Consider the following 26464-nt stretch of genomic DNA (forward strand, 5'->3'; position numbering starts at 1 on the left):
AAATTCACCAGTGGAGAGACTTGAGATTGAATTGAAACAGAAGCTTGATAGAAGGAAGCCTGGGTGGCTCAATCAGTTAAGTGGCTGCCTTTGGCTAGGGTCATGATCCCAGGGTCCTGGGATTCAGCCCTGCATCGGGCTCCCTGCTTAACGGGAAGCCTGCTTCTCCCTCTCCCACTCCCCGTTTGTGTTCCCTCTCTCTCTCTCTCTGTCAAATAAATAAATAAAAATTTTAAAAAATCTTGTTTGAAGATTGTTTGCACAGCTGCTTTCAGGCAGAGGCCTGAGTCTTATAGAAGGGTGAGTGAATATGCTCTTGTCCAAGCTCAGAAGTTTTGGGGTAACACTTGGAATAATATAAAGTGATTATATGTGTTGGGTTTTTGCTCTTGCCCTAACTTCCCCAACCCCTACATTCTTTTTTTTTCTTTCTTAGTCTCCTTTACCTAGAAGAGCGAATTGTTTATTCTTTGTGTCTCGTGCAGGTAATTTCTTAAAAACTGTCTTCTTATATCTAGTGATCTTAAATTACATTTCATGTTAGACAGTTTTTAAATTCTGAAAAATGAGTGAAGACAATGTCCATGTGTTTTTTTCTTCTTATAAACTGCTGTCTATGAAACTAGACTTTTAAGCAGTAATTTAATCAGGAGAATCACAATGACTTTAACCTCCATTAACTGTTGAATTGCCAACAATATGAATCCGGATGAAATTATGACTTGGAACTTTGCAAATGTTATCTAAAAGTTAATTCTTAAATTCCTGGCAAGCACGTGCAGTCTGCTAAGAAACAGATGTTCTGGAGGTTAATTTGTGACTAGAGAAGTGATGTTGTTCTGCAGTAGGAGTAAGGGCAAGAGTTTTTTTAAAAAGTAGGACCATCAAACTGTTAGACACAGTAGCAGTCAAGGCCCTGGAGTCCTCCCTCACCCACTTTATTTCTGATTTGTATGTATGTATGTAGGACTTTTTTTTCTCCTTTCTAATTTTCCAGTATTTCTGATTCTGACCCACATGAAGGAATTTGTGGAGTCTAAAGGGAATACAGGGAAAGCAGTGCTGACTGATACCCTTGTCCAGTTTGGCAAAAGGAGAAATTCCACTTCCTAACAGACTGTAATTACAGTAGAATGCTATCATAATGAAGAAGAACTTTACTGAACAGAGGGAAAGTATGAACAATATTAGAAGATTCTTGTATCTTAGGAGCTCTTTGAGAAATGCTTAATGATAATGGGACATAAGTTTGTATTGTTTGTGGTTTATTTTATTTTATTTTATTATTTTTTATTAACATATGATGTATTATTTGTTTCAGGGGTACAGGTCTGTGAATCATCAGTCTTAACATAATTCACAGCACTTATCCTCCCCAATTTGAAGAACTTCCACTGTACTCTTTTGTAGTTGATAACAGTTGTTATGGTTGAGAATGACTGTGCTCTTCTAGCCTGATGAATTTCTCCGTGGACTTAACATTTTAGAAAATTAGGAAGTTTTCTAAATATGCATCCTTAAAACATCCAATTAAGGATTTACCTAAATAAGCATAATTACAATTAGTTTGGAATAGCTTTTTTTTCTTTTCATTTAGTTAAAATAATATGTCTAGCTTATAGTGTGAGAAATTTGTTTCTTTGTGGTTTATAAATTAATGATGAATATTAGTTGATTCTTGGGTATCATTATAAATGTATTTCCAAATTGGGACTGGTAGGCCCATAAAGAACATGACTAGAGGGGTGCCTGGGTGGCTCAGTCAGTTAAACATCTGCCTTTGGCTCAGGTCATGATCCCACTCAGCTGGGAGTCTGCTTCTTCCTCTCCCTCTGCCACTCCCCCTGCTTCTGATCTCTCTCTTTCTCACTCTTGTATGTCAAATAAATAAAATATTAGCAAAAAAAAAAAAGAACATGACTAGATATTTTGCAGCCTGTGTCTGTGTGTATTATCAGTCATCATGATTGTCCTGTTTGATAATGACTTCATCACTTGTCGAAAAAAAATCAAGTCTCTTTTTGCCTCTGACAAGCATTGCTCTGGTAATGGCCATTGTTACTTGGGAGTTTGTTAGAAATACAAAATCTCAGGCCCCATGCCAGACCAACTGAATCAGAATCTACATTTTTTAAAAAGATTTTTATTTCATCATTTGAAAGTGAGAGTGTGTGCACACACACAAGCGAGCAAGCAATCGCACATGCCTGAGCACAAATTGGGGCAGGGGGGAAGGAGAGAGATTAAGCAGACTCTGAGCTGAGCTGAGCAGGGAGCCTAAGCCTGGCTCCATCTCGGGACCCTCAACTAACTGAGCCATCCAGGCGCTCTCAGAATCTACATTTTAGGGATGCCTGGGTGGCTCAGTGGGTTAAAGCCTCTGCCTTTAGCTCAGGTCATGATCCCGGGGTCCTGGGATCGAGCCCCGTGTTGGCCTCTCTACTCAGTGGGGAGCCTGCTTCCCCCCCTCTCTCTGCCTGCCTCTCTGCCTGCTTGTGATCTGTCTGTCAAGTAAATAAATAAAAATCTTAAAAAAAAATTACTGATAAATGCATGTCACACTGCTGCCCTCTAGATTTTAAACAAATATTCTTTGAAATCAGAGATTCCAACTGTTAGGACTTCAACACTGAAACACAGGAATGTTGGAAAGAGACAGGAACAGTATAAATTATATAATATCTACGATATAGAGGAAGAAGGCATTATTTAAAATAGGTGCAAAGGAGGATCTCACAGTAAGCAAACTCTATAAACAGATTTTAAAATCATTCAGTGACCTTGATCTTTTCAAACACATTTTTTTTGACATAGCAAGGACAGGTATTTGTATATGGTAAGGACCAGTTTATTCTATTAATCCCAGTAGTGTAAATAAGGTTACATTAAGTAATAGAGACAGTTAAAGAATAGAGGGTAAAAAATCATTCCACATTTAGAGTTTTAGGTGCATGTATACTGTTCATACTTAAAAAAGCAAATTATTAAAGTAAGTGAGTTGTAATAGACTATCAACATAACAAACCACTTGTTCAGCTCTAAACAGACAATAAAATCTACTGTGTGTTCGGATTTTTTGCACTGGACTATACTACCAATCCACAAAGCCTCAGAAAATGAGAGTTAGGAGACAACTAGAAGAAGTTTTTTCATGAGTTCATAGCATTTTAACTCCCTGTAAATGGGGTCTAGCATTCTCAAAATATTACATTTGATTATAATAATGAAATCTAAACCAAACATTGTTATGAGAGGATTGTTCTGCAAAGTAGACTTACAAGTGTATGTGTTAATCAAGACATTCTCTAGCTTTGACATCAAAAGAACTCATTCTCTTTTGTTCCTAACAGAGATACCCTTATAAACAATGAAAAGATCTATGCAACATACTATTCCTGAGCTTTCATACATTGAGTTCTTTGTCATACTAATTTTGCTACTAGAAAGATATGTGAATTTAGACAAGTCCTTTAACCTCTCTGTGCTTAGTTGCTTGCATATACTATGATGGCATAAGACCAAGAAATTTCTAAAAGGTCTTTCTGATTTTAACTTTCTATCAGTTCATTTCACAGAGAACAAGAGTATCAGTGTGTAGAGAAACTAAGCATGTTCTTTCATAAAAAATGTTACAAACTGTTTTAACTAGTGATGTATTTCAATGACGCACATAAGAACTGTACTTGAATCTGTGTTTCAAATTTGCTTATCAAGTATAATTAAAACCATAAGTGTTAAAGATCTATAAAACAGCTGTAAATTTTTGCTAAGAATTTAAGGAAAGTACATCCATAAAAAAAATCTGTTTGATGCATCTGCACATATCTAAAATTAACTGAGGGAACTATTGCATTACACAAGCCATGATTTCACAACTATGATTTAAAAATGTACATCAAGAACAAAAAGTACTGGTTTTTGTCAGATAATCTACATCTTATACTTACCACTCTAATTTATGTTTTCCATATAAGTTCATTTGTAAATAATGGTCTTATTTTTATATAGTAGGACTTTAGGACCACCTGAAGAAAATTTTTTTAAACATTACCAAGGGTCAGGCAGAGAAAGACTTATCTAAGGGGTTAGAAGGTATTCGCTGAATAGCCTGCTTGCTATTTTGCAACAGTTACAGTTTTGGGGAGTGAAAGATTATAGAAAATGGAAAAAGAAGAAAAAAGGAAAAAGGAGAGACATTTGTAATATATTATCCCAGGAATTTGCCAATCCAAAATCTGTAAAGGTATTCTGACTCTAATAGCCTAAACTTGGGGGGTTCAGATCCACCTAAACCATCAAAAATATATCTTTTGCTTTTGTTGCATATCAAGTCTTCATGTAAAACACAGACAGTTCTGTGCCTGGTACTAAATTTACAGGGTGAAATAAAATTATACCTTCTAAAAAGTCAGAAGGCCCAAGTATCTCTAGGAGTCATTAAACTAGATATAAAAAATTAAAGGATGTTCACCATTCATTGCTTCTAAGACAAATATGAGAATGAATTAAAAATTTAGAAACACGGGTGCTTGGGTGGCTGAGTTGACTGGGCAACTGACTCTTTGTTTGGTTCAGGTCATCTTATGGGTCCTGGGATGGAACCCCATACTGGGCTCTGCACTCAGTAGGGTGTCTGCTTGAGAATTCTCTCTCTCCCTCTGCCCATTCCCCCACTCATGCACACACTCTCTCTCTCTAAAATAGATAAATAAATCTTTATTTAAGAAAAATTTAGAATCACAGAAACTTAAAGAGTTTTAACAGAGAACATATCACCCAACTTTCCTTTATAGTAAAGAAAACCAGAAATTCAAATGATTCTCTCAAGGTAACTGATAGAATCAGAGCTGCCTCATGATATCCTTTTTTTTAAAAAGCATTCATTTAGTTTAAATTTAATAGTTTTTTAGAAATGAGATATAGATGGCTCAGGGCCAAACAAAAATATCCATATGACCTTCAAAGTTGGAATAGAAGAATAAAATCTGGCATTTTGTTGTATCCTGTCATTTAGAAACATCAATATCAAAAAGATGGAAGAAGTAGCAATAACAACAAAATCCTGGTGAAAGAGCTTTCTCAAAAGCTTTAAAGTCAAATATTATCAGACTGTTATTCTGATTAAAAGAAGACACTTAATTTCTATGTTTTAGAAATTCCTCTAAACCAAATTTTATATGTGAGTAGACATCCTTTACACAAAGTGCACCAGTGTTGGATATACAGAACATTTTTCCAAGAAAAACACAAATGCAGGCCAAAATATGAGCTCTAAGGAGAAAAAAACCTACTGGTAATTAAAAAAAAAAACAAGAGGCTAGCATACTAGCTTTGGGAAAGTACATTTTCCAACAACTGTTCTATACAACAAGGGAACTAATTTGTTGTCTTAATGCTTTTCAATTGTCCTCAATCCAAATACCACTTGTGACACATGAATGAGAAAAGGCATTGTTTTGCCAGTGATTCTCTCTAGTTTTCAGTGATCCAGGCTCAAATGAACTGGTTCATTTGTTTCTTACAACTGACTGTTTCTCCTATGAAAAGTCAATGCATTCTTATCACTTAAATGGAGTTCTAGTGCTCAAAAATGCCTATCATTTTCACCGCAGAGATTCAGTGTTTCATAATAATGAACACCACGTATATGCCTGTGATGACAAAACTCTTATGCTCCATGCTTCTGGCAAAGCCTGAGAAATGAAATTTCAATGATCATGAACCTTCTGATTAAGTAATGCTGAGAAGTATGAGGAAGCATGATATGCAGTCTACTCCTGAGAGGAGGCTTACACTGGTTCAGACTTCAGCAGGTTTGAGAGTCATCAACAGTAGTACTGCGAGGCCTTTGTATTGCCTTCCCTGGCACAAAGAGTAAGATATAGCATTCTAAGAATGAGGCTGAATTACTTAAGTGATCATTTGACTCAAGAAAAAAATGGTCTGGTTAGCAATGCTTCAATAAAGCCATCAGAGAAAGAGTTAGCTACCTGAAATCCATACCCAAGATACATTTTTAAATCAGTATAATCTTCTTTGTATGCCATGTCTTAAGGCAAACATATATGAGCTATATCTTATAATTTATTTCTAAATTGAAATATAATTCTTAAAGTAACCTTTCCATAAAGATCATTTTAAAATCATGTTCGGTAATTAATAAGCCATTATTTGCCAGTGTCAAAATGTTAACTCCATTTCTACGTGGACTGCATCTTGACTGACTATTCTTCAGAATTCCCTATGAAACTCATTTTCCTGATCCCCATTTTTAAATAAGGAAACTGAGGGCTTGGGAGAAGATGAGTTAAACACATATGGCTAAGACAGGACAGAACTGAGGTTGGACTATAATGGAGAGGCTTCCAGATAGTTTGTATTATCTTCCACATATAGTGTTTCCTCCTAGATGTTTGTCCCTTTAATATTTTTTATCCATCTGTGACAGGTAGCAGATAGGGGAGTGAGTCTTCTGGCCTGGGTACAGGTGATAAAATGTTTTCAGCAGCGCTGAAAAGCATCATTTGGCATTTTTATTTGGGAAAGTAGAATACTACTTCTACATGGCAGCCTACAAGACCATGGTTGTTATATAATGATTATTCTTAATTAACTTCACTGAAGAACTTGTGTCCATCTGCACTCTGGAAAAAGCTTCCAACTCTACTTCTAAGCCATCTGCATTTTGAAAGCCATGCAAATGACAAAATTTCCTTCTAACAATCTGTTTTTAATTATTATAAGACAGTATTATTGAAATAGGTAGTCATCCAAAGTCTGTACAATTTTATTATGAAAAGTATAATGTAAAAGTTATGAAAATAAATTCAATCTAAATGTTGTTCACCTATCCTGAGACAGATTTTAACTTGGGATATCTATTGGAGAATTTTTTTTTTTTAAAGATTTTATTTATTCATTCGACAGACAGAGATCACAGGCAGGCAGAGAGGCAGGCAGAGAGAGGCAAGCAGAGAGAGGAAGGGAAGCAGGCTCCCTGCTGATCAGAGAGCCCGATGTGGGGCTCGATCCCAGGACCCTGGGATCATGACCTGAGCCGAAAGCAGAGGCTTTAACCCGCTGAGCCACCCAGGCGCCCCTCTATTGGAGAATTTTGTAAAATTAACATCCTTTCCAGTCACATATTCAATGATAGCTCCAAACCCTTGATATTTAGTGTATAATTTAAATAGGCTGTTTTTTTGAAGTTGTTTTTTTTTTTTTTTTTTTTTTGCAAAGCATTCTTACCTTACTAAAACAAAACAAAGCAGACAAACAAAACAAACTCTCCTTCATTCCTGTGAGGGTAGCTTAAGAAATACCACTTTGTACAAAAAGCAGAAACATTTCACAGAGAACATAATGCACATCTTGGCATTCTCAGAGCTACACGAGGTCAGAAAAAGAAGACATTTAGTAAAAAGAAGACATTTAGTAAAAAAAAAATACAATTCTAAGACATTCATATCAACATCAGGAGAACTTCACACTTTTACAGACATGGATTAATAATAAAGAATCAAGTAAATTGAAACTGTGATAATTATAACATTTCAATTTATTATGGTAAGAAGAGAAGAGTTATCAGGTCAATGCATTAAATTCCTGATCATAGTTTTATCTACTTATTATCAGAGCTTGATCCTTTTAGGATATACACACTAGTAAACTAGAAAATATGGAAGATCTTAACCAAAAAGATAAAGGAATAAAGTGCAAGTATTATAACAGTTCTATTTTGAAATATAATTTCTTAGAGATGTGACCAAAGGAGGCCTTAAGTTACAACCACCCTCATATCCAAACCCAGGTACTAACACACTACACGACTCCAAAATACAATGAAAATAAGGAGTTACATTTAGTGACAACAGGAAAAATGTTGACTTCTTTGCAGAAAAACAATGAGAAAAAGTCATTTAGCTATATGCAATTTCAGTATATCTGCCTGATGCAGATATGTGCCCCAAGTAAATACATGCACATATTTACACACATATTTATCTATTCAGCTTAAAATCAATTATTATAAACCACAACATTTGCTTAAAAATTTTCACACCTTCTCTAACATTCCTAGAGAGTGTCTTCAGGAAACTACCATTATAGAAGGAATATTGGAAATCAGGCTTTATTAACAAGGTTTAGAATAGCACACTCTTCTGTCCAAGAGTTTAACTGCAAATCTGTTTGTAGGGTAAAACAAGAACATGAGCTAACTATTGGTGGTCTCCACCCTATCCCATGCATATTCAGTTTCCTTTTCTTTTTTTCTTTTTTTCTTTTTTTAAGATTTATTTATTTGACAGAGATAGCCAGAGAGCAAAAACAGGGATAGTGGCAGGCAGAGGGAAAAGCAGGCTCCAGCTGAGCAGGGAGCCTGCCTGATAAGGGGCTTGATCCCAGGCCCCTGAGATCATTACCTGAGCGGAAGGCAGATGCCCAACCAACTGAGCCATCCAGGTCCCCCAGTTTCTTTTTCTTAAACACTTTTCCTGATTAGCAAAAGGCTATAAAAAAAAAACAAAAGCTAATCAACTAAAACATTAATTTCAGTAGAAGGAAAACCAGGTACACCAATCATCCAAGAAAATTTTTTCATGTGTGGAAAAACATGAGGTTTACACAGGAGAAAAGAGGTAAGGCAAAGAGATTTTGATGTCAAGACAGGGCCAATGTTGCCTGTTGGGAGACTTTTGAGGATTTTCAGGAGTTTGGGGTTATCACAATGATCTAGTTACCAAATGGTTGCTAGACAGATGCAACAGTTACACACTGAAGAACTGCCTGTATCCCAGGACTTTTTGTTTGTTTGCATTTGAAAAGCTTTATTAACACTTATAGAGGCAAACCAAAGCAATTTTATGTATGACATACTGCTTACATTTTGATATTACCAAATTTGAAAATAAACTCTATTTATTTAAATAAACTTTTTATTGCAGAATAGTTTTAGATCTACAGAAAAGTTACTATAATATTTATATCCTATTTTATATATATATATATGTAGTCTCTATATACCTCTTATCCATATTCTATTATTAACAACTCATATTACTATGATACATTTGTCATAACTAGTGGACCAACACTGGTAGACTGTTATTAATTAAATTCCACACTATGTTTAGATTTCACCAGTTCTTTCCTAGTGTGCTTTTTCTGTTCCAGGATCTTATCCAGGACACCATAATACAAGTAATCATCATGTCTCCTTAGCCTCCTTTTGTCTGTTTCTCACATTTTCCTTGTTTTTTGATGACCTTAAGAGTTTTGAAGAATACTGGTCAGGTATTTTGTAAAATGTCCTAAATTTGGGTCTAATGTTTATCTCGTAGTTAGACTGGGCTTATGGGTTTGGCGGAGGGAGACCACATGGGTAAAGTGACATTCTCAACATATCATATCATACTAAGGGTACATGCTATCATCAGCATGACTTATCACTGATGATGCAAACCCTGATCATCTAGCCAATAGAGTATTTACTAGGCTTCTCCACTATCAAGTTATGTTTCCCCCTCTCACACTCTACTCTTCGGAAACAAGTCTCTAAGCGCAGCCCACATTCAAGGGGTGGGGAATTAAGTGCCACTTTTTTGAGAGGGGATTATCTATGTAAATTATTTGGAATTCTCTGTAGGGGAGATTTTCTTTCTTCCCTCATTTCTTTATTTATTCAGACATTTATTTACATCAGTAGGGATTCATGGATATTAATTTTATGTATTGAGCTATAATCCAATACTACTTTTGTTCCTCAAACTGTTGCAGTTTTAGCCATTGAGAGCTGTTTCAGAATGACTCCTAAGTCTTTTGCATGCTGTCATCATTGTGTTTTTTGAGTACTTCCTTACTTTCTGGTACTACCAGATGCTCCAGGCTCATCTTAAATATTCTGTCCCTATCCCTAGAGGTCTCCCATTTCTCTGAAAAGCTGTGGTTCCTTTCCACATGACTATAAAATACTCTATAGGAATTATAGAGTTTAGCTTGTACCACTTCCCCTAATATTCATTTTTATTGCAGTGTCTATCATTTCATCTGTTCGTCCATCTTCTTGTACTTCTATGGAACAACTTCTGAACTTACTGCTTCTCTTAAATCCAGATATGCTCATTATAAGCAGGAAAAAATATCAATTAGTTTCTCCTGGCATAGTCATATTGAGTACCTACATATAAAGACCTATTTTATTTTTACAAATTATTTTTCCTTTTTATTACAATATGGTCATTTCATTATAATATGTTCATTATGGTGAATTTTTAAAAATTATATTAGTAGGCAGGCTATATTATCTATGAGTTTTATTTCAGGAGACATTACATAAGGTACATACAAAGAGTACTGGGTCCTAAAGAAATGATGCAGGGGAAAAAGAATAAGGTAGACTACAATATGTGGACTTTACTTGGACCCTGATTTGAGAAAAAAAAAACTATAAAAATGTTTATGATATTTATAAAACCAGAAATTTGAACCACTAGATATTTACTGATATAAAGAAATAAATTTTGGTGTGATAATCATGTTATTCATTTGAGGGTACACAATGTATATATTTTTAAATCCTTACTTTTCAGAAATATATACCAGCCTTAATTTTTTGTGATCTCATTATTGGTGTGTCACTAAGGAGAAAAATGTCATTAGATCTCAAGGTATTGTTCTGCTATATTTACTTTTTGTCACAAATATAAGAATAAAGTGACAAAGCAGCCTCATGTAAAAAAAGTCCCGCAATTAGTAACCATTTCCTTTAAACATTAAATTAGATACATTTTAAAATGAATGCAGATGGAGAGTCATGGTGTTAATTATATTTAAAACTCTGTCTCTATCAGACTGCTTATTAAAAGTCTATCTCTATCAGAGTGCTTATTAACACAGAATGTCAATAATTATTTCAAGGAAAGTGATAAAATTCTCAAAACATTCTCAAACAAAGTTAATTTTAATTCATATGGATTTGAAAAGATAATGAGCACTTTGGAAAAGTGTTTTGTGTAATCAAATGGACAATAATACTAAGGCAACTTTAAAAGAGCTGGTAATTACCACAGTTCAGTTTTTTTTGTTTTTTGTTTTTTTTTGCCTATTATTGTGGGTATTGTGATAGCTTTCATAAAGAATGAGAAGCATCAAATCATTCCCTCCACAAAGAACAATGTAAGTTGTTTTCCCTTATTTTAAAACTTCCAGTCTAAAGCAAACTCACCTCAATTGCATTAAAGAAAAACAAGGAGAAATAAGAAATACCATTTTTGTGGGTTTTTTTTCTGAAAGAATCCAACTTCTAAGTTCCTAAATACATGCTAGAATATCTATTTTATATATACATGCAAAACCGTGTGTATCATTTTAAAATATAATGTAGAAGGAATTTACCTTTAATTACTACTTTATAAGTACTCAATGGATCAAACATCTCTAGCTGAACTTGACCACTCCATATTTTGCATTGACTTCACAATAGTTTTTGACTGATTATGATTAAATTTTCTTTAACACTTAAGTCCTTTTGTGATTCACTATGCTATCATATCATATCATAATCTGGTCTAAGATAAAGGAGTTTCCAAACAAAACAAAACAATTTGGGAGGAAAAATTACCATCTAGTAGGTAGGTAAGAATTTCAAAGCTGTAGGCATGCACTGAATAAAGTCTGCTGTTCAAAGAAACACTAACAAAATGCAGATAACAATGCTAACCACTGCTAAGTAAAGCTAAACAAAAGAACAGAAGCCGTTATTTGTAATATAATATAAAGCCATTTATGAACATCTATTATCAGACACCATGTATTTTTATTAACATTCCTTTTAGAGCAAACCATCCAGCACTGGGTTTGTAGTAGCAGTGGTCTCAAGTAGATCTTTTGTTTAGGTTTAGACTCAGCAGAGGTGAGAATCAAACTCCTGAGGTTCACATCAAAATAGGAAAGTGTCACCAAGACCCTAATTATATGTGGCATCTTTGTCATTGGCTTAAGCACTATTCTGAGTGGAAACAGCTCAACACACACAAACCCACCCACTCACCCACCCACACACCAACCCCCCTCTAGAGGCCAAAAGGACCCAAGAACCATAGTCCACCTTACCACATACTACAGAAGGTAGGTCTGGTGGCGTGAACATCCACATCTTTGAAATTATTTCCATGATTCCTCTCATTTCATATCTACCTCTGATAGAACGGCAAGGTGGAAATATTATATGTTTTGTAACCAGTTAGAAATCTATTCAAATTCTGCTTCGTCTATTATTTATTACTTTTTCAAAATATATATTGAACACCTCCTAAATAAATTTTTGGGAATACAGAATAAGTCATTCAATGTTTCTAAGCAAAACTGTCTTCATTTGTAAAGCAGTGATAATTCCGATCTTTCAGGGGTAGGATAGGCATAAGAGAATGCAGAGAAAGCACCCACCATAGTACATGGTAAGTACTCAATAAATATTATCTATTAGTAGTTGTGCCTTTGAAGCTTGCCAACAGAATGCAATCCATTCCTTAATTTTAAAAAAGCTGGCATTTACCATGCACTTAGTATGTACCAGGCATTGTTTTAAGTATACCACAACCCTATGAGGTAGGAAATACCATCACCCCTATTTTACAAAAATGAAAAAATCTGGTAAGTTACTTAAATTCTCCCTCAAAAATCACAGAGCTAGGAAGTAATAGAGTCTGGATATAACTAAGCCAGACATCTGATTCCAAAATACTCTTTACTATAACCTATTTGGTGCCAATTTTTACAGGGTAGAAAATTTAGGAAATGTTTTAGAAGTGTGATATGGAAGTGCTGAATCACTATATGGTACACCTGAAACTAATATTACACTGTACGTTAACTAACTGGAATTAAATTAAAAACTTAAAAAAATAGAAGTCAAGTCTGAAGATAATTATGTACAATCCTGAATTGTGTTCTTCACCTACCAAAGTGTAAATCCAATTCAACAGAGAAGAGTTGAGGTCCAACCTAATTCCATCACTGAACAGCTGTACAATCTCTGTTGAGCAGCTTAACTTCTCTGCACCTTACCTGTAAAAGGGTGTCAATAACAGTTCCTTATCTTATTTTAAGGATTACTACCAATAATAGACCTTCCTAACTTTGACAAATAAAGGGAAGAACCAAGCTATATCACAGAAAGTTTACAAAAATATTCCTGAACCCCCCCTCCAAAAAACCATGATTCAAAGTATGCAGAAATTCTAACTAAAAATGAACTCACTTCTAGCTAGTGTATTTTCAGTACGGAAATGGCTCCCGGCAGAGTACAGTACTTGAAAACACCATATCCTCAGGGGTCAAACAATTTCTTTCCAACCTTGTTTATATTATTAGATCGATCAGCAAACCCTTCCTTCATATATTAAGAGTAGACTTCAATAAAAACCTAATGTAATTATCACAAATCCCAAGTAAGATCTGAACTAACATGTTTTTACCATAAATATACTTAAAGAATTATATCTAGAGACAGATTAAAAAGAAAAATTATCTACTCTTCAGCATTTCATAGAAAGCTTGTCTCTTTGTGTGACAATTGACATCAAACTGAACACCTTGCATCTGATAGCTAGAAGGCAAAGGAACAGTCTAATTTTAGGTAAGAAAAGCTCTGCCACTGATTTAAAGCAACAGTGATGTCAACAGGAACTGCCCCAAGACTCACCATGGCACTACTATGGAGGGAAATCAGGAAGGAGCAACTAACCCTGCATTGCACATTGGTTCTTTTCCCACACTGAACTCAGAATAGTTCTGGCAAGTGGGAAGGAAACATAGGTTCTGGCAAGTGGGAAGGAAAACCAGCAACTGGACTACATGTCTGTTTTGAGCTCCATTAACAGAAACTGCAACATTTTCTCATTTATATGTCTAACAGCTCAGTGGTTTGTTTTGAAAGCTTACAAATGAATTACATGAAATTAAAATATGAATTTTATGCTCAGCCAGGAAAAAAATCACAAACCCCCAGGACTATTAAACATTTTGAAAATAATGTGGATGGTTGAAAAATAAAAGTATATGAAATAAACTCCCATATATACACGAAACACACCAAAATTATAATAAGAATTCAGCTAATGTTGAACTTAACCATTCAGCATAATTACTTATGGCCATCATTTTAAGGTTTTTATTAATAAGTCACATTATAAGTCTAACAACCAGCTAGAAAATAGATTCTTTCATAATCTTTGGTAAACAAGTTTAAAAAAGTAAAATCCAGGATTGACACCAGCCTTCCATTGATTTGTTGTGGATATTATTTGAGAAAACATGTTGCAAGCCCATTTTAAAAATAGGAGATGTAGGGGCGCCTGGTGGCTCAGTGGGTTAAGCCGCTGCCTTCGGCTCGGGTCATGATCTCAGGGTCCTGGGATCGGGTCCCGCATCGGGCTCTCTGCTCAGCGGAGAGCCTGCTTCCTCCTCTCTCTCTCTCTCTCTCTCTGCCTGCCTCTCTGCCTACTTGTGATCTCTCTCTGTGAAATAAATAAATAAAATCTTAAAAAAAAATAAAATAAAAAAAATAAAAATAGGAGATGTAGCTGAAACAAAATAAAAAATCCAAACAAACAAACAAAGGATATTGGGAACACTTTTAAAGCAACTAACAATGTGGTTTCTTCTTATCTATTACCTTATTAGAAAACTTTCCAACCTACCTAATCGGACTAATTTCCAGGAACATTAATGTCAAGTAAATACAAGAGATATGTAGGTTGAGGTATCTGGGTGGTTCAGTTGGCTGAACACCTGACTCTTGATTTTGACTCAGGTCTTGATGTCAGGGTTGTGAGATGAGCCCAGGTAGGGCTCTGTGCTCAGTGTGGAGCCTGCTTGAGATCTTCTCTCCCTCTCACTCTGCCCCTCCTTTCTCTCTCTCCCTCTCTTTAAAAAAAGGAGAGAGATAAGTGTGTAATACTTGATATCAATGATGCAAATTTTTAAAAACATTTTTATTATTGAAGTATAATTGACATATTAGTTTCAGGTGTACAATATAATGATTCAACAATTGTATACCTTATGTAATGCTCACCATTATAATTGTAGTCACTATCTATCACCATAAAATGTTATTACAATATTATTGACTTCATTCCTTATGCTGCACTTTTCATCTCCATGACTTATTTTATAACTATAAGTTTGTACCTATTAATCCCCATCAGCTATTTTGATCATCCGCCATTCCCCCCAACAATCACCAGTTTGTTCTCTGTATTTGAGTCTGTGCGCTTTTGTTTGCTCTTTTGTTTTTTAGATTCCACATGTAAGTGAAATCATGATATTTGTATTTCTCTGTATGACTTATTTCACTTAATGGAATATTCTCTAGGTCTATTCACATTATCATAAATGAAAAAAGTTCATTCTTTTTTTTTTTTAAAGATTTTTATTTATTTATTTGACAGAGAGAGAGAGAGATCACAAGTAGGCAGAGAGGCAGGCAGAGAGAGGAGGAAGCAGGCTCACCGCCGAGCAGAGAGCCCAATGTGGGGCTCGATCCCAGAGATCATGACCTGAGCCGAAGGCAGAGGCTTAACTCACTGAGCCACCCAGGCGCCCCTCATTCTTTTTTTATAGCTGAGTAACATTACTGTTTATGTCTGTGTATATCACATCTCCTTTATACATTCATCTATTGGTGGGCACTTAGATTGCATCCATATCTTGGATATTGTAAATAATGCCAAAATAAACATTGGTGCATACATATCTTTTCAAATCAGTATTTTTGTTTTCTTTGGATAAACACTCAGTAGTGGATATAACTATGTTTTGACCTTGGCAAACTATAATACACTAATATTGTTGTGAATTTTGTTTCATTTAATAAATCTTGGTTTTTAAAACAATTTTATGTTGTGATAGTCAACAGATGAACATAGAAAATTAAAACAGCAGGTACCATGATTAGTAAAATTTAAGATTCAATAAATTTATGTAAATACCCATAACCCCTTCTTCCCTGAAATTGCCAAGAGTATGATTAAGTTAATGAAAACTTTTATTAGAATGAATGATTGTGGGGCACCTGGGTGGCTCAGTGGGTTAAGCCTCTGCCTTCAGCTCAGGTCATGATCTCCAGGTCCTGGGATAGAGCCCCGCATCAGGCTTTCTGCTCGGCAGGGAGCCTGCTTCCTCCTCTCTCTCTCTGCCTGCCTCTCTGCCTACTTGTGATCTCTGTCTGTCAAATAAATAAAATCTTTAAAAAAAAAAAAGAATGAATGATTGTAATTTAAATTGAAATCAAACAAATTAAATACATCTTTAAAGTCTAAAAAATTCTATCATATTGAATAGTTATTTGTAGTTTAAATCAGGGCACAATTGCAACCCATTGTTTTATAGTACTAGCTAGAAAGATTAAGTCTGAAGGTGTTTTATTAAAAGTTTACAGCTCTGCACAAAGCTAAGTTAAAGTCTTAAGAATTTTGCTTATTCTGATTTATACTGTAACTACTGTAAATTTATGGGGAGGGACTTGTTTTATTAGAAAAATCTATTACTTGCTACTTGATTATCCAGTAACGTGTTATTAACAAAAAAATCCATATGACTATTTAAAAATTACACTGCACAATAACTCACTACATAGGTTCTTAATGAGTGCCCTTAAAAATTAGTCCAAATTTGTATTTACTTTAAAAAAATTAAAATTTATTTTTCAGTATCAGGAGAGATGGAAAATCATGTAAGAAATGCTGATTTAAGATGCATTTTTAAGTATCTTAATTTTATTCCTATTAGTAAAAATATAAATTCAACATTAATTATAATACAGATAATAGTTATTATTAAATTAAAAGGCAACTTTTACATTTTATCATCAAAATTAACAAGCAAAGGGTATTTTCTTTTCACTACAGAAAAAAGCATTTTAATTCCTTACATGGGTTTTTTTCTTTTGTAAGAGGAGAAAAAAAAATTTTTTTTAAAGAGAGAGCACAAGCAGGAGGAGCAGCAGGCAGAGCAGGCAGAGGGAGAAGGAAGCTCCCCCCTGAGCAAAAAGTCCAATGTGGGACTTGATTCCAGGACCCTGGGATCATGACCTGAGCCAAAGGCAGATGCTTAACCAAATGAGCCACCCAGGTGTCCCTGTAAGAGGAGAAATTTAAGACATTTTATCATTTTCACTCTACCACTCATTCCAAAATACATAGAGTTCTTTTAAAACACTGAAATGAAGAAACAATTAGAAAATTTGTATGAAAAAAATAAATTCTTAAGAGAGATGTTTTTTTAAGTAATGTTTGCCTATTGTGTTGGCCTATTAATAATATAACATCAGCAAATAATATTTATAGCTTAAACACAGAAGTGTTATAGATATACTGCAATTATTCACATTTCTTAATGAAATGAATCTAAACCATGATTTAGATCACTGAATTGACTAGAGCGATACAACTATGAATTAGCGGAACCCCACTTCTACTTCTAATATATTCTGGCAAACAATATACAACTTGGCACCAAAGTATCCATTAGAGCATTATAAGGGACTTTACATGCATTTTCATTTAGGAAAGCAAATTTGCTGAAGGACCAGGAATTTGTGATATTTATGTATTCCTTCCCTCAACAAATATTTCTTGAGTGCCTACTTTTCACCAGATACTTTCTTATGCCTTGTTATGTAAATTAGATGAGGTCCCTGTCCTCAACAAATAACCATAGAAATTAATGTAAAAATAAAACTGGCATAAGGAATGAGGTTGTAAATGGTACCTGGAGAGTATACAACTGAGGATTTGATGTGACCTGGAGAATGGAGAAGGCTTTTCTGAGGCAAAGAGGGGAGGCTTGAGATATGGATGAGTAGGACTTAACTGGGTGAAGAAAAGAGGCAAGGGAAACGGTATTTAGTACAAAGGTTCAGTGGTAGGCAAAAGAGATTGAAAGGCCATTAGTTAGTGCTAAGAATAAGGCTTATTTCAAAAGGAGTAGCCAAATCTTCAGTGGTCTTAAAAGCCATGTTAAGGGTTTTTATCTTTATCCTAAAAACAATGAGAAACCACTAAATTTTTTAAGTTGATGGGGGTGAGAGGAGAGAGGAGAGGATAGGATGAGAAATATTCCTGAGAAATTTATGCTGACTATAGGTTTATGGTTCTAAAAAAAAACAAAAACAGACAAACAAAAAAACACAGACCCCCCCCCAAAATCCCAAAACCAAAACCAAACCAAACCAAAACAAAAACCAACCAACAAACAAAAAAATGCTATAATTATCATAACCTTGACTGAAAAGATAATATTTTGTCCTTTGCAATATGAGAACAGGAGGAAGTAAACTACATTAATTTTACCGTTTCTAAAACCAAAGCAGCACTTCTCAGATTATTCCACTGATGCAACCACAATTGCTGAACGAAATTTACTCATAACCCTGGAAGGTCTGGGAAATGCTGCTTGAAACAGCTTGCTATAAGCCTAGAATTCCTGTTAAGCCTCTGGTATTATCTTTAAAATCATGCCAATTTTGCTTTCTACACCATGAATTTAATATCCAGGTTTGTTTTAATACAAAAACAATGTTTTGCAATACTTAACAAAAATCAAGTCTTTGTCTTCTTTTGATCATTTAGCTCCCACAACAACAGAAATATTCCATTTTGGGGAACACAAGCCTATGCTATGCATAAAAACTGTGAATTCACTCACTGACTGTTATTCAACACAATGATCTTGTAGTGAAGACTACATTTGCTTTCCTTTAGCAAGACCCTAAACTATGACAAAATCTGAAAAATAAAAAGCTAAGGGTACATTTTTTAAAAAAAATTACTTATTCTCCCTTCCCTCTTTTAAAGTACAAATGATCCACCCTTCTAGTACTCTTTATAGAAACTAATCCTTCATCTTTCACAATAAACCCTATGCGTTGAGGTGCTGCTGTTGGGAAGTCACATGGAAAGCTAAAAGTCATTAAGAACAAATTTAAGTCCCACTCTGCTATACATGAAAATGATAATTTATCACTGTTTTAAGAACAACAGCAATAACTTAAAAGCTTATCTTCATTCTTCATATAAGAATTTGGATGAGTAAAATTCTAAATATCCAACATAATGTTAATGATGTAATTAATCTTCAAAATAACTCCCTTTAACATTATTTCCAAATCATTCCTGAGAAACAGATTTGAAACAGCTGTACTAATTCAATACACATTCTTTGTGGGCTTATTTTTGGCAGCCAAAGTTTTATAATGTGATATTTATTTAAACTCAGGACATGATGAGAGTTTTATTGTCTTTGTGAAATGCAGATTTGTTCTTGTACTTTTGTGCCACCTACTCATGGCTCCTCCTTCACTTTCCCTCCACTGCCCACCTCTCTCCTTCAACCAGACAAACCTAGACACAATTGTTCTGGTTAATCACTCCATCTCAATTCCAAAGTCTCTTGCTGTGCCTTTATTTAGACTACATCCATCTTAGAATATGTCTTAGTTAAATAGTATAAAAAGTTGCTAAAATCCCACCTTCCCCATGGATTCCTGATTAAAAACATCATCTCGTCTTTCTACTGGTGCTTGTATACATAATGCAAACATTTTTTAAATTTAGCAAATGTTCTAGTTGGCACCTGTCTCTGTTTTGGCTTAAGTTTCTCAATGTCACTGCCATCCCTTACAGAGACTAATTTCCCCAAAGCAGAGAATAATTTATTTAAAACAATCCATTAAAACCCCTTCCATGTAGAAATAGAGAATAAATAATCTCTAAATACCAGAATGTATCTACATAAATAGACTCTTTTTTCCTAATCTGCACAAATCATGAGTGTTACCTTAAGGAGTAAAGGTTAATGACAGTATAAATAAAATGATGTTTCCTGTGAACTAAACTCTACATACAGAAAAGGTAAATTTCTTCTTTGTGTGAAATGACAAGTATTGAGTTTCAAAAAATGTCAAATGGAGAGTAGGTGATTGTTGGTGACTATCTAGTCATACTGCAATTGAGGAAAAAAAACCAGTTTTTCAAAAGCAACAGGACTAGTTTATAATGCAGGCTTCTCAAGTTTCTGCCAGAAAAATTTTTCCTCTGTCTCTATCTCAAGACAGTTTAACTCAAAAATTTGACATTTTCCTTCATCTTAATAAAATATATTTCAACCTCAAACTCTAGGTCCTATGAGGGGTAAAACTATTAGAGATCACCATGCTTGTCAAAATTTCTGCATCTTATCAGATACATTCTTAATTGTAGCATTTAACTTTTATAATAAATAGACCTTATTTCATCACTACGTATCCATCTTTTGTAGGGTTGTATGCAAAGTAAAGGTTTTATCTTTGTTTTTAATACCCAAAATAATTTTCTGTCCTCAAGATGGCTGAGTCATCAGGATAGAAAGTAGAAGTCAGTGATGGTTTTCAAAGAAAAAGGTTTATAATAAAAAGAAAAGAACAGAGCAGTTAATTGTGGGATGGTTTGAAAAAAATTATCTTAAAAATTTAGATTTTAGGACTCATACTGTAAGAGTAGAAAGAGCTAAGTCACAGAGACCATAAGAGAAGACCAGCAAAGCAGGGCCTGTTGGTTGACTCTGAAAACAATAATTCGTTTTATTTGATCAGGGAAGGGATTAAAGATCACTGGAAAAAATGTCATGAAGGGAGTTAGCTGCAGAAAATAACTTTATCTTAGTCATATGGATATTTTGGAGGAGTTTCAAAGTTGGAAAAAGTGTGAGAAGAAAGCTAGAATTATTGGATGTGACAAAGACAAGGAAAATTAATACTGAAATTAATAATAGGGGCCTGAAGTATTCAGATGTTTTTGCTATATTTCGGTGGGCAAAAAAGTAAACTCAAACGACTATAGATTACAAAGTATTTCTATAGGCCCTGCAAGTGAATAGGTAAGAGCTGAGATATGATATATTTTAGAGTAATAAACTGAGCAAAAATTAGAAACCGTATTGGCCTACTTTTCTACCCACAGCTTTCTCTACTAAAGGCTTCCCTTTTACTCTAAAAAGGTTTACATTTTATAATTTTGTCAAAACTACAAGAGGATTGAATTCAATTTCCTACTGAAAAAAATGTTTCAAATGCTAAATGATGCATATTTGATTTTCTCAAAAAATATTTTTATAAAATTAATTTTGAAGTTCTATATTTCCAAATAGTCTGAAGTACTATGAAGATATCTGGAAGGTAACTGCTTATTTTACTGACTCATGAGGAGTTCATATATTTACTGGAACTAACACTGACACAGTGTCACATTAATTTTTGATTGTTAGAAGAAAATTCAGTGAGTATCGGATTTTACAAATAGTAGAGTTGGTGGTGAGAGAAAAAAAATGCAAGTGTTTCCTTATATCTTTACTAATAATTAATATAGAAATTTAATATTTGCCTCCCTCAAATACATTTTAATAAAAAAGATCAAAATGAATTGCAATGTATAAATGGCCCTTCAGAAACAATTTTGAATATATGTTACCAAAGCTTAATAATCTCATCAGCTTTTTTTTTTCTTCATCTCCTCTGATGAGTTTCTATACCACTTATATAAATTGTCTGGAAACATAAATATATGGCAGTGTAATTTTTATATGCTTAATGTCTCCTTTTCTGTTTAGTGAAGAGAAAAACACCCTAGAAAGAGCATAAAGCATATACCTTACGAAATAGAGTTATAACTATTTATGATTGTGACTAGCTGAAAGCATATGCTATATACTTTAAATGTTAAGGATGATGAAACTTTCACATTAGGAGCATGGTTTGAAGAACTCCCACAATGTTGCAGTTGTTCAAAAGTCTTGTTCATTCTTTATTACTGCCTTTATAATACTATACATTATACAACACCAAAGGAAGTATGGCCATTCTAAAGCTACAGCCTAAATTAGTTGACTTTTAAACATTACTGCATCTGAGGAAAGGGTGAAAAGCTTTTTTTTTTTTTTTAAATGTGTTTACTTGTAAAGTTTATTTGGGGAAAAGAGTAGGGAGGAAAAATTAAGATAACAGTATAATTACAAGCTGAGGAAATGTTCATTTCGTCCAGCTCTTCTTTAAAATCTTGTTTTCTGTTATTATCTTAAATCAAATTTATATGAAGATTATAGACATTTCAGCAGTAAGCAGTTTGGGACTTGAAATATAGATAATGACATCGGTTTTTCTCTTCTAGTCTAATGTGTACAGAAATATACAAATTCTAGCTTGGCTAGTGGCCTCATCTTTCCCAATAGCTCTAAAATGAATCACCAACAGGTATGAAAATAAGTTAATCAACTTACATATAACAATCATTTAAAATCACAGCTAACAATGTTAGTCCAACTTCAAAGATGCTGCATTTTAGGCTGGAGAGATTTTTAAAGGGCTGGAGAGATTGTTAAAAGGACTCCTGTACTGGAAATCTAATAATGTGTGTCAGAATACGTATGTCATATGTTCTACTTGCTTCAGTCGACCTAAACTGTAGAGAAAGAAGAAACTGCAAGATTATACTGGGAGGGCGGAGGTGAAGAAGATGGAGTATGCATCACTCGCTACAAGCATCATGGGAATCTGAAGGTAATCAGACTTGCATGGAGCCAAGATACCTTTCTATTGAGTATTTCAGTAACAGACTCAAACCCAAGTAACCTTTTAGGCAAATTCAAAGAAAGGGTTTTAATTAGGCATTCTTGCGTCTTGTGCACCGCCTGGCTCTTTCTTCCATGACTGAGAAACAGAGAAGACAGATGTTTGTTTCCCACATTCCAAAGGGCTTGGGGGTTGGTGGGAATCTAAGAGAGCGTAATTTCGATAGCAAATATGAAAAGAAGAAACAGAAAAGATGAGCCAATGCAGGACTTTGTCTTAGTCATGGCACCTTAGCACAACGCACCACACACGGAGGCAGTTGATAATTAATTCTGCTTAATTCAATACACTCTCATGTGTACTGTGTTTTGCAGTTACGAAGCACTTTTCACATATTAGAAAAGAAAAAACTAATTAAATGAGAAATAATGGGGCAAGTAAGGGAATAAAAGGAAAGCAAATGTATAAAGAAAAATCCATAAGAATAAGCAAGAGGCCGAAAATGTTCAGAAAAGGAGGAAACAAGATTGAGTTTCTCTCTGTCCCTTGTAATCGCTTCCAATCACCCCACCTTTCGTTCTAAAGTACCTGGAGCTTAGAAAGTCTGCCAGCTAAGCAAGCCCCCAAAAGGGGCTCCCTCGTCTTCGCAACACGCATTTTCACAAATGATAAGCCTTTGGCTCCTGACTAATCTACCTACAGTTTGTGCTTAGGAATAACCACAAGCAAAGCTCTAACATCTCCCAAGTGTGGCCAGGAATCCTTTATTTCATCCTATCCATCCCTGTCAGCATTCCGCAAATTTTCGGAATCTTGGTGATGGGGGGAGGCAGTGGTCAGGGGGTGAGGGGAATCCTCTACAAGCCCCTTAACTCAGACAACAGAGGGAGATAGTGAGGCAGGAAAACCCAGGGACTAAAGAAAAAGCCCACGTTTGCGGCTAGGAGGGCGAGGGTCTACAACTGTGGTTATGAGAAATTGCCAGGGAAAAAAACGGGCGAGTCTTCAAGATGGAAGAAATGAGGGGGCACTTGAATGCGCATCACCTTACACCTGGCGTCAAGCCCCCAATAAAAAGCCATGAGGTCCAAAGCCTCAACCCGTGAGAAGAAAAACAGGCAAAGGACGTGGGGAGTCGAGGGGCAGGGGTTTGCGCAGGAAGGAGCCCGCAGATCCCAGCGCGGATGCTGTCCCAGGGGAAGCATGTTTTCCTCTCTCCCAAAGTAGCGCATCCCCCGAGGATCTTCAGCCTAGACTGGGGGAGTTCCCCCGATCCAAACCTGGGCAGCCGCGTCCTGACCCCATTATATGGGCTTAAAAGTTGTAGGGAGAGTTGGCGCTGGAAAAGGCACCTGGCAGGGGCGGCCACCGAGGGGACGTTAGGTTTCCCAGGAACAAAGGGGCCCGGGAAGGAATGAGCAAAGGAGCAGGTCCCTGGGGGCTCCTCCCTGAGGGGAGAGACAAGGGTCGCCACGTCCTCCCGGCCTAGGAGCGCCGTGAGGAGCGGGGAGGAGGCGAGATGTACTGGGATTCCGCGGCCCGCCTTCTAACCCTATCCGATAGCGCCGGCACCCTCCGCTCTCTCCGCGCCCCTCTCTAGCTGGGGAGCCACCACTGAAGACAATAGGAGATCGGGATTCCGAGCCCCCGCCAGCCCCGGAGGACCCTCGCCTCTCCCCAGCGCACCACGATCAGCCAGTGGAAGCCCCGATAGCTGGCTCAGCCGCGATAGGCGCCCTTTCCCTCTCGCGCGCCGGTACCCCGGCGCCCCAGGACCGCCTCGTCCTCCGCACAGCGGGCATTACCTTTCATCCAGTCCACTACTTGACTCGGAGACCATTTGCTCACGGGTTCCATGATCAGAGCCATGGGCACGGGGTCGCTACCGCGCCGGGCGCGGAGATCAGACACAAAACGAACTCGGTAGCCCGAACCGCCCTCAGGTGGGGTCCCTTGCTGGCCGCTGCCTCGCTGGGCGGGTGGCGAGAAGAGGGCTTTTGTGTGTCGGGTATCGCGGCTGCAATGTGTCTTAGCAAACGGCGGACAGCAGCGGCGGGAGCAGCGGCGGGAGCGGCGACGGGGAGAGAAACGCTCTGGGGTCGCGGCTCTGTGCGGACTCTCTGCTCGCTCCCCGCAGAGGCGGCTGCGGCTGTTGCTCCGCCACTCCGCTCCGGTCTCCGTCCCTCCAGGGCTTCAGTTCACGGCTTGCACTGCCGAGGGTCGAGGCTCTGAGAAAAGGAGCAGCCGCCGCACGTCCGCAACCAACTTGCCCGCTCGCCTCGCGCGCGGGAGTGAAGCCCGGGGCACCACAAGCTGCCCGGCGGAAATGACGAGGGTCCTCCTGCCACCCAAAATATCTCTCCGCAGCCCTCGGGTGCGGGGCGCGCGCGCCACAAGCCCCCCGCCCGCTCGCTGCCGCGCGGTCCCGCCCCCGGGGCCGACGGCAGGCGCGCGAGGCGCGTGCGCGCTCCAGCACGAGGCCCGAGCCCGGGGTCTGCCTGTCAGTCAGGCAGGTGCGAGCGGTTCACAGAATCGCGTTCCCGCCCGGCGGGCCGCCCCGGGATAGAGGCGCGCTAGGAGCGCGTGCGCAGCGGTGTCGGCGCGAGTCCCTGCCCCGGGGTCAGTCAGTCATTTGCCGGCGGCTCCGAGGGGCCTTTGAGCGGACGTGGCGGCTGCGGGACGAGCCGTCCACCAGTTGAACGCAGAATGCTCAGGCTGCTGAGGAGGTACCTGTGGCCCCGCCGTCAAGGGGAGGGGGACACCGCCAATCGCGGGGGTTACAGCGAGAGCCCGGGCTTTCCTCGCTCACGCCCTCCCGGCGGCTGAGTGGGCTTCCGAGGTGATTCCCGAGCCCCGTGCACGCCTGCGGAGACGGGGGTGTGGAATGCCGCGGACGGGAACCGGCTCCGCCAGACGGGAACGCAGCGATGACGAGGCAGGAGGGCTGTGCTGTCAGACCGCCCCTGGTGGTGCCCGGGGCCTGGGAAGTCAGGCGTGGAGCCTGGAACCTGCGAGTGCTGGTCGTAGTGATACCGAGACAGGTTCGGCCCCACATGCCTTTTGAAGGGCTCAGTGTCGGGTTTTCGGCCAACTCCTCAAAGCCGATTGTGCCCAGTACCTATTTTACGGGATGTCCTTTTGTTTTCAGATAATCTTATATAAGAACTGAGGGGTAACACGGATTTAAAATAAGTGATAAATTGTAGACACGATCCTTCAAAACTCACGGTCTTCAGAAATCTTACAAAGGCTACTGTGCAACCCTTAGTAAAAACAGTTTGCCTAATGAAGCTTCACTTTAAACGACAAATAATCCTAGAAAGTATAGATGCAAACTCTCTACCACCATTAAAGATGTTTTCTCTTTGTCATTCTTAAATAGCCCCGTTGAGTAAAAGAGAAACTCATTTTATTTTTATAACCATTTCAAGAATGTCAATTGGTTTTGCCAGTTTCTGCAGTGACCCATTTTCTCTAGTTCTATTGCATGAGCTGCAGAACTGCCACTTTTCTCAACTGACTTAAGTTGATATCCAGCCCCCACCACACCTAAAAATAACTAAAACCACAGTAGTTAAAATATTTTGATGTTTTCAGGCTTGTGATACAAACCAAGTAAAACTTAAGATGGCCTGTCTGTATGCTTGTTTATTTTTCTAATAATCCAAACTTAAAAGTACATGGGAAGAAATTTAGGTTATCCAGACAAATCTAGGTTCAGAGGGTGCAGGTACAGCACCTTCCATTCACAATCCAGATCGTGGTTGTGATTTACAGTTTTTTTTTTTTTCTTAGCTAATCAGGTGTGAGAGACATTTCGGAGTGCTTGCCCACTACATTCCAATGGAGTCTCAGAACATT

The 26464-nt window shown here is 37.3% G+C and overlaps 1 protein-coding gene across 5 annotated transcripts in view; it reads right to left on the bottom strand.

Moving 5' to 3' along the window:
- Positions 1 to 24796, bottom strand: part of CNKSR2 (connector enhancer of kinase suppressor of Ras 2) — a 282715-nt gene extending 257919 nt beyond the window's left edge. For 4 of the 5 annotated variants that reach the window (XM_047716253.1, XM_047716252.1, XM_047716251.1 and 1 more), the window contains exon 1: positions 24409 to 24603. In XM_047716253.1, coding sequence (XP_047572209.1) covers positions 24409 to 24472 — 64 coding nt within the window. In that variant the 5' untranslated portion in view covers positions 24473 to 24603. Of the gene's footprint in view, positions 1 to 24408 lie in introns of all 5 variants that reach the window. The other variant, XM_047716254.1, reaches the window with a different exon arrangement.
- Positions 24797 to 26464: the final 1668 nt, after the last annotated feature.

This window comes from Lutra lutra, chromosome X (genome assembly GCF_902655055.1).
Source record: "Lutra lutra chromosome X, mLutLut1.2, whole genome shotgun sequence".
Lineage (NCBI taxonomy): Eukaryota > Metazoa > Chordata > Mammalia > Carnivora > Mustelidae > Lutra > Lutra lutra.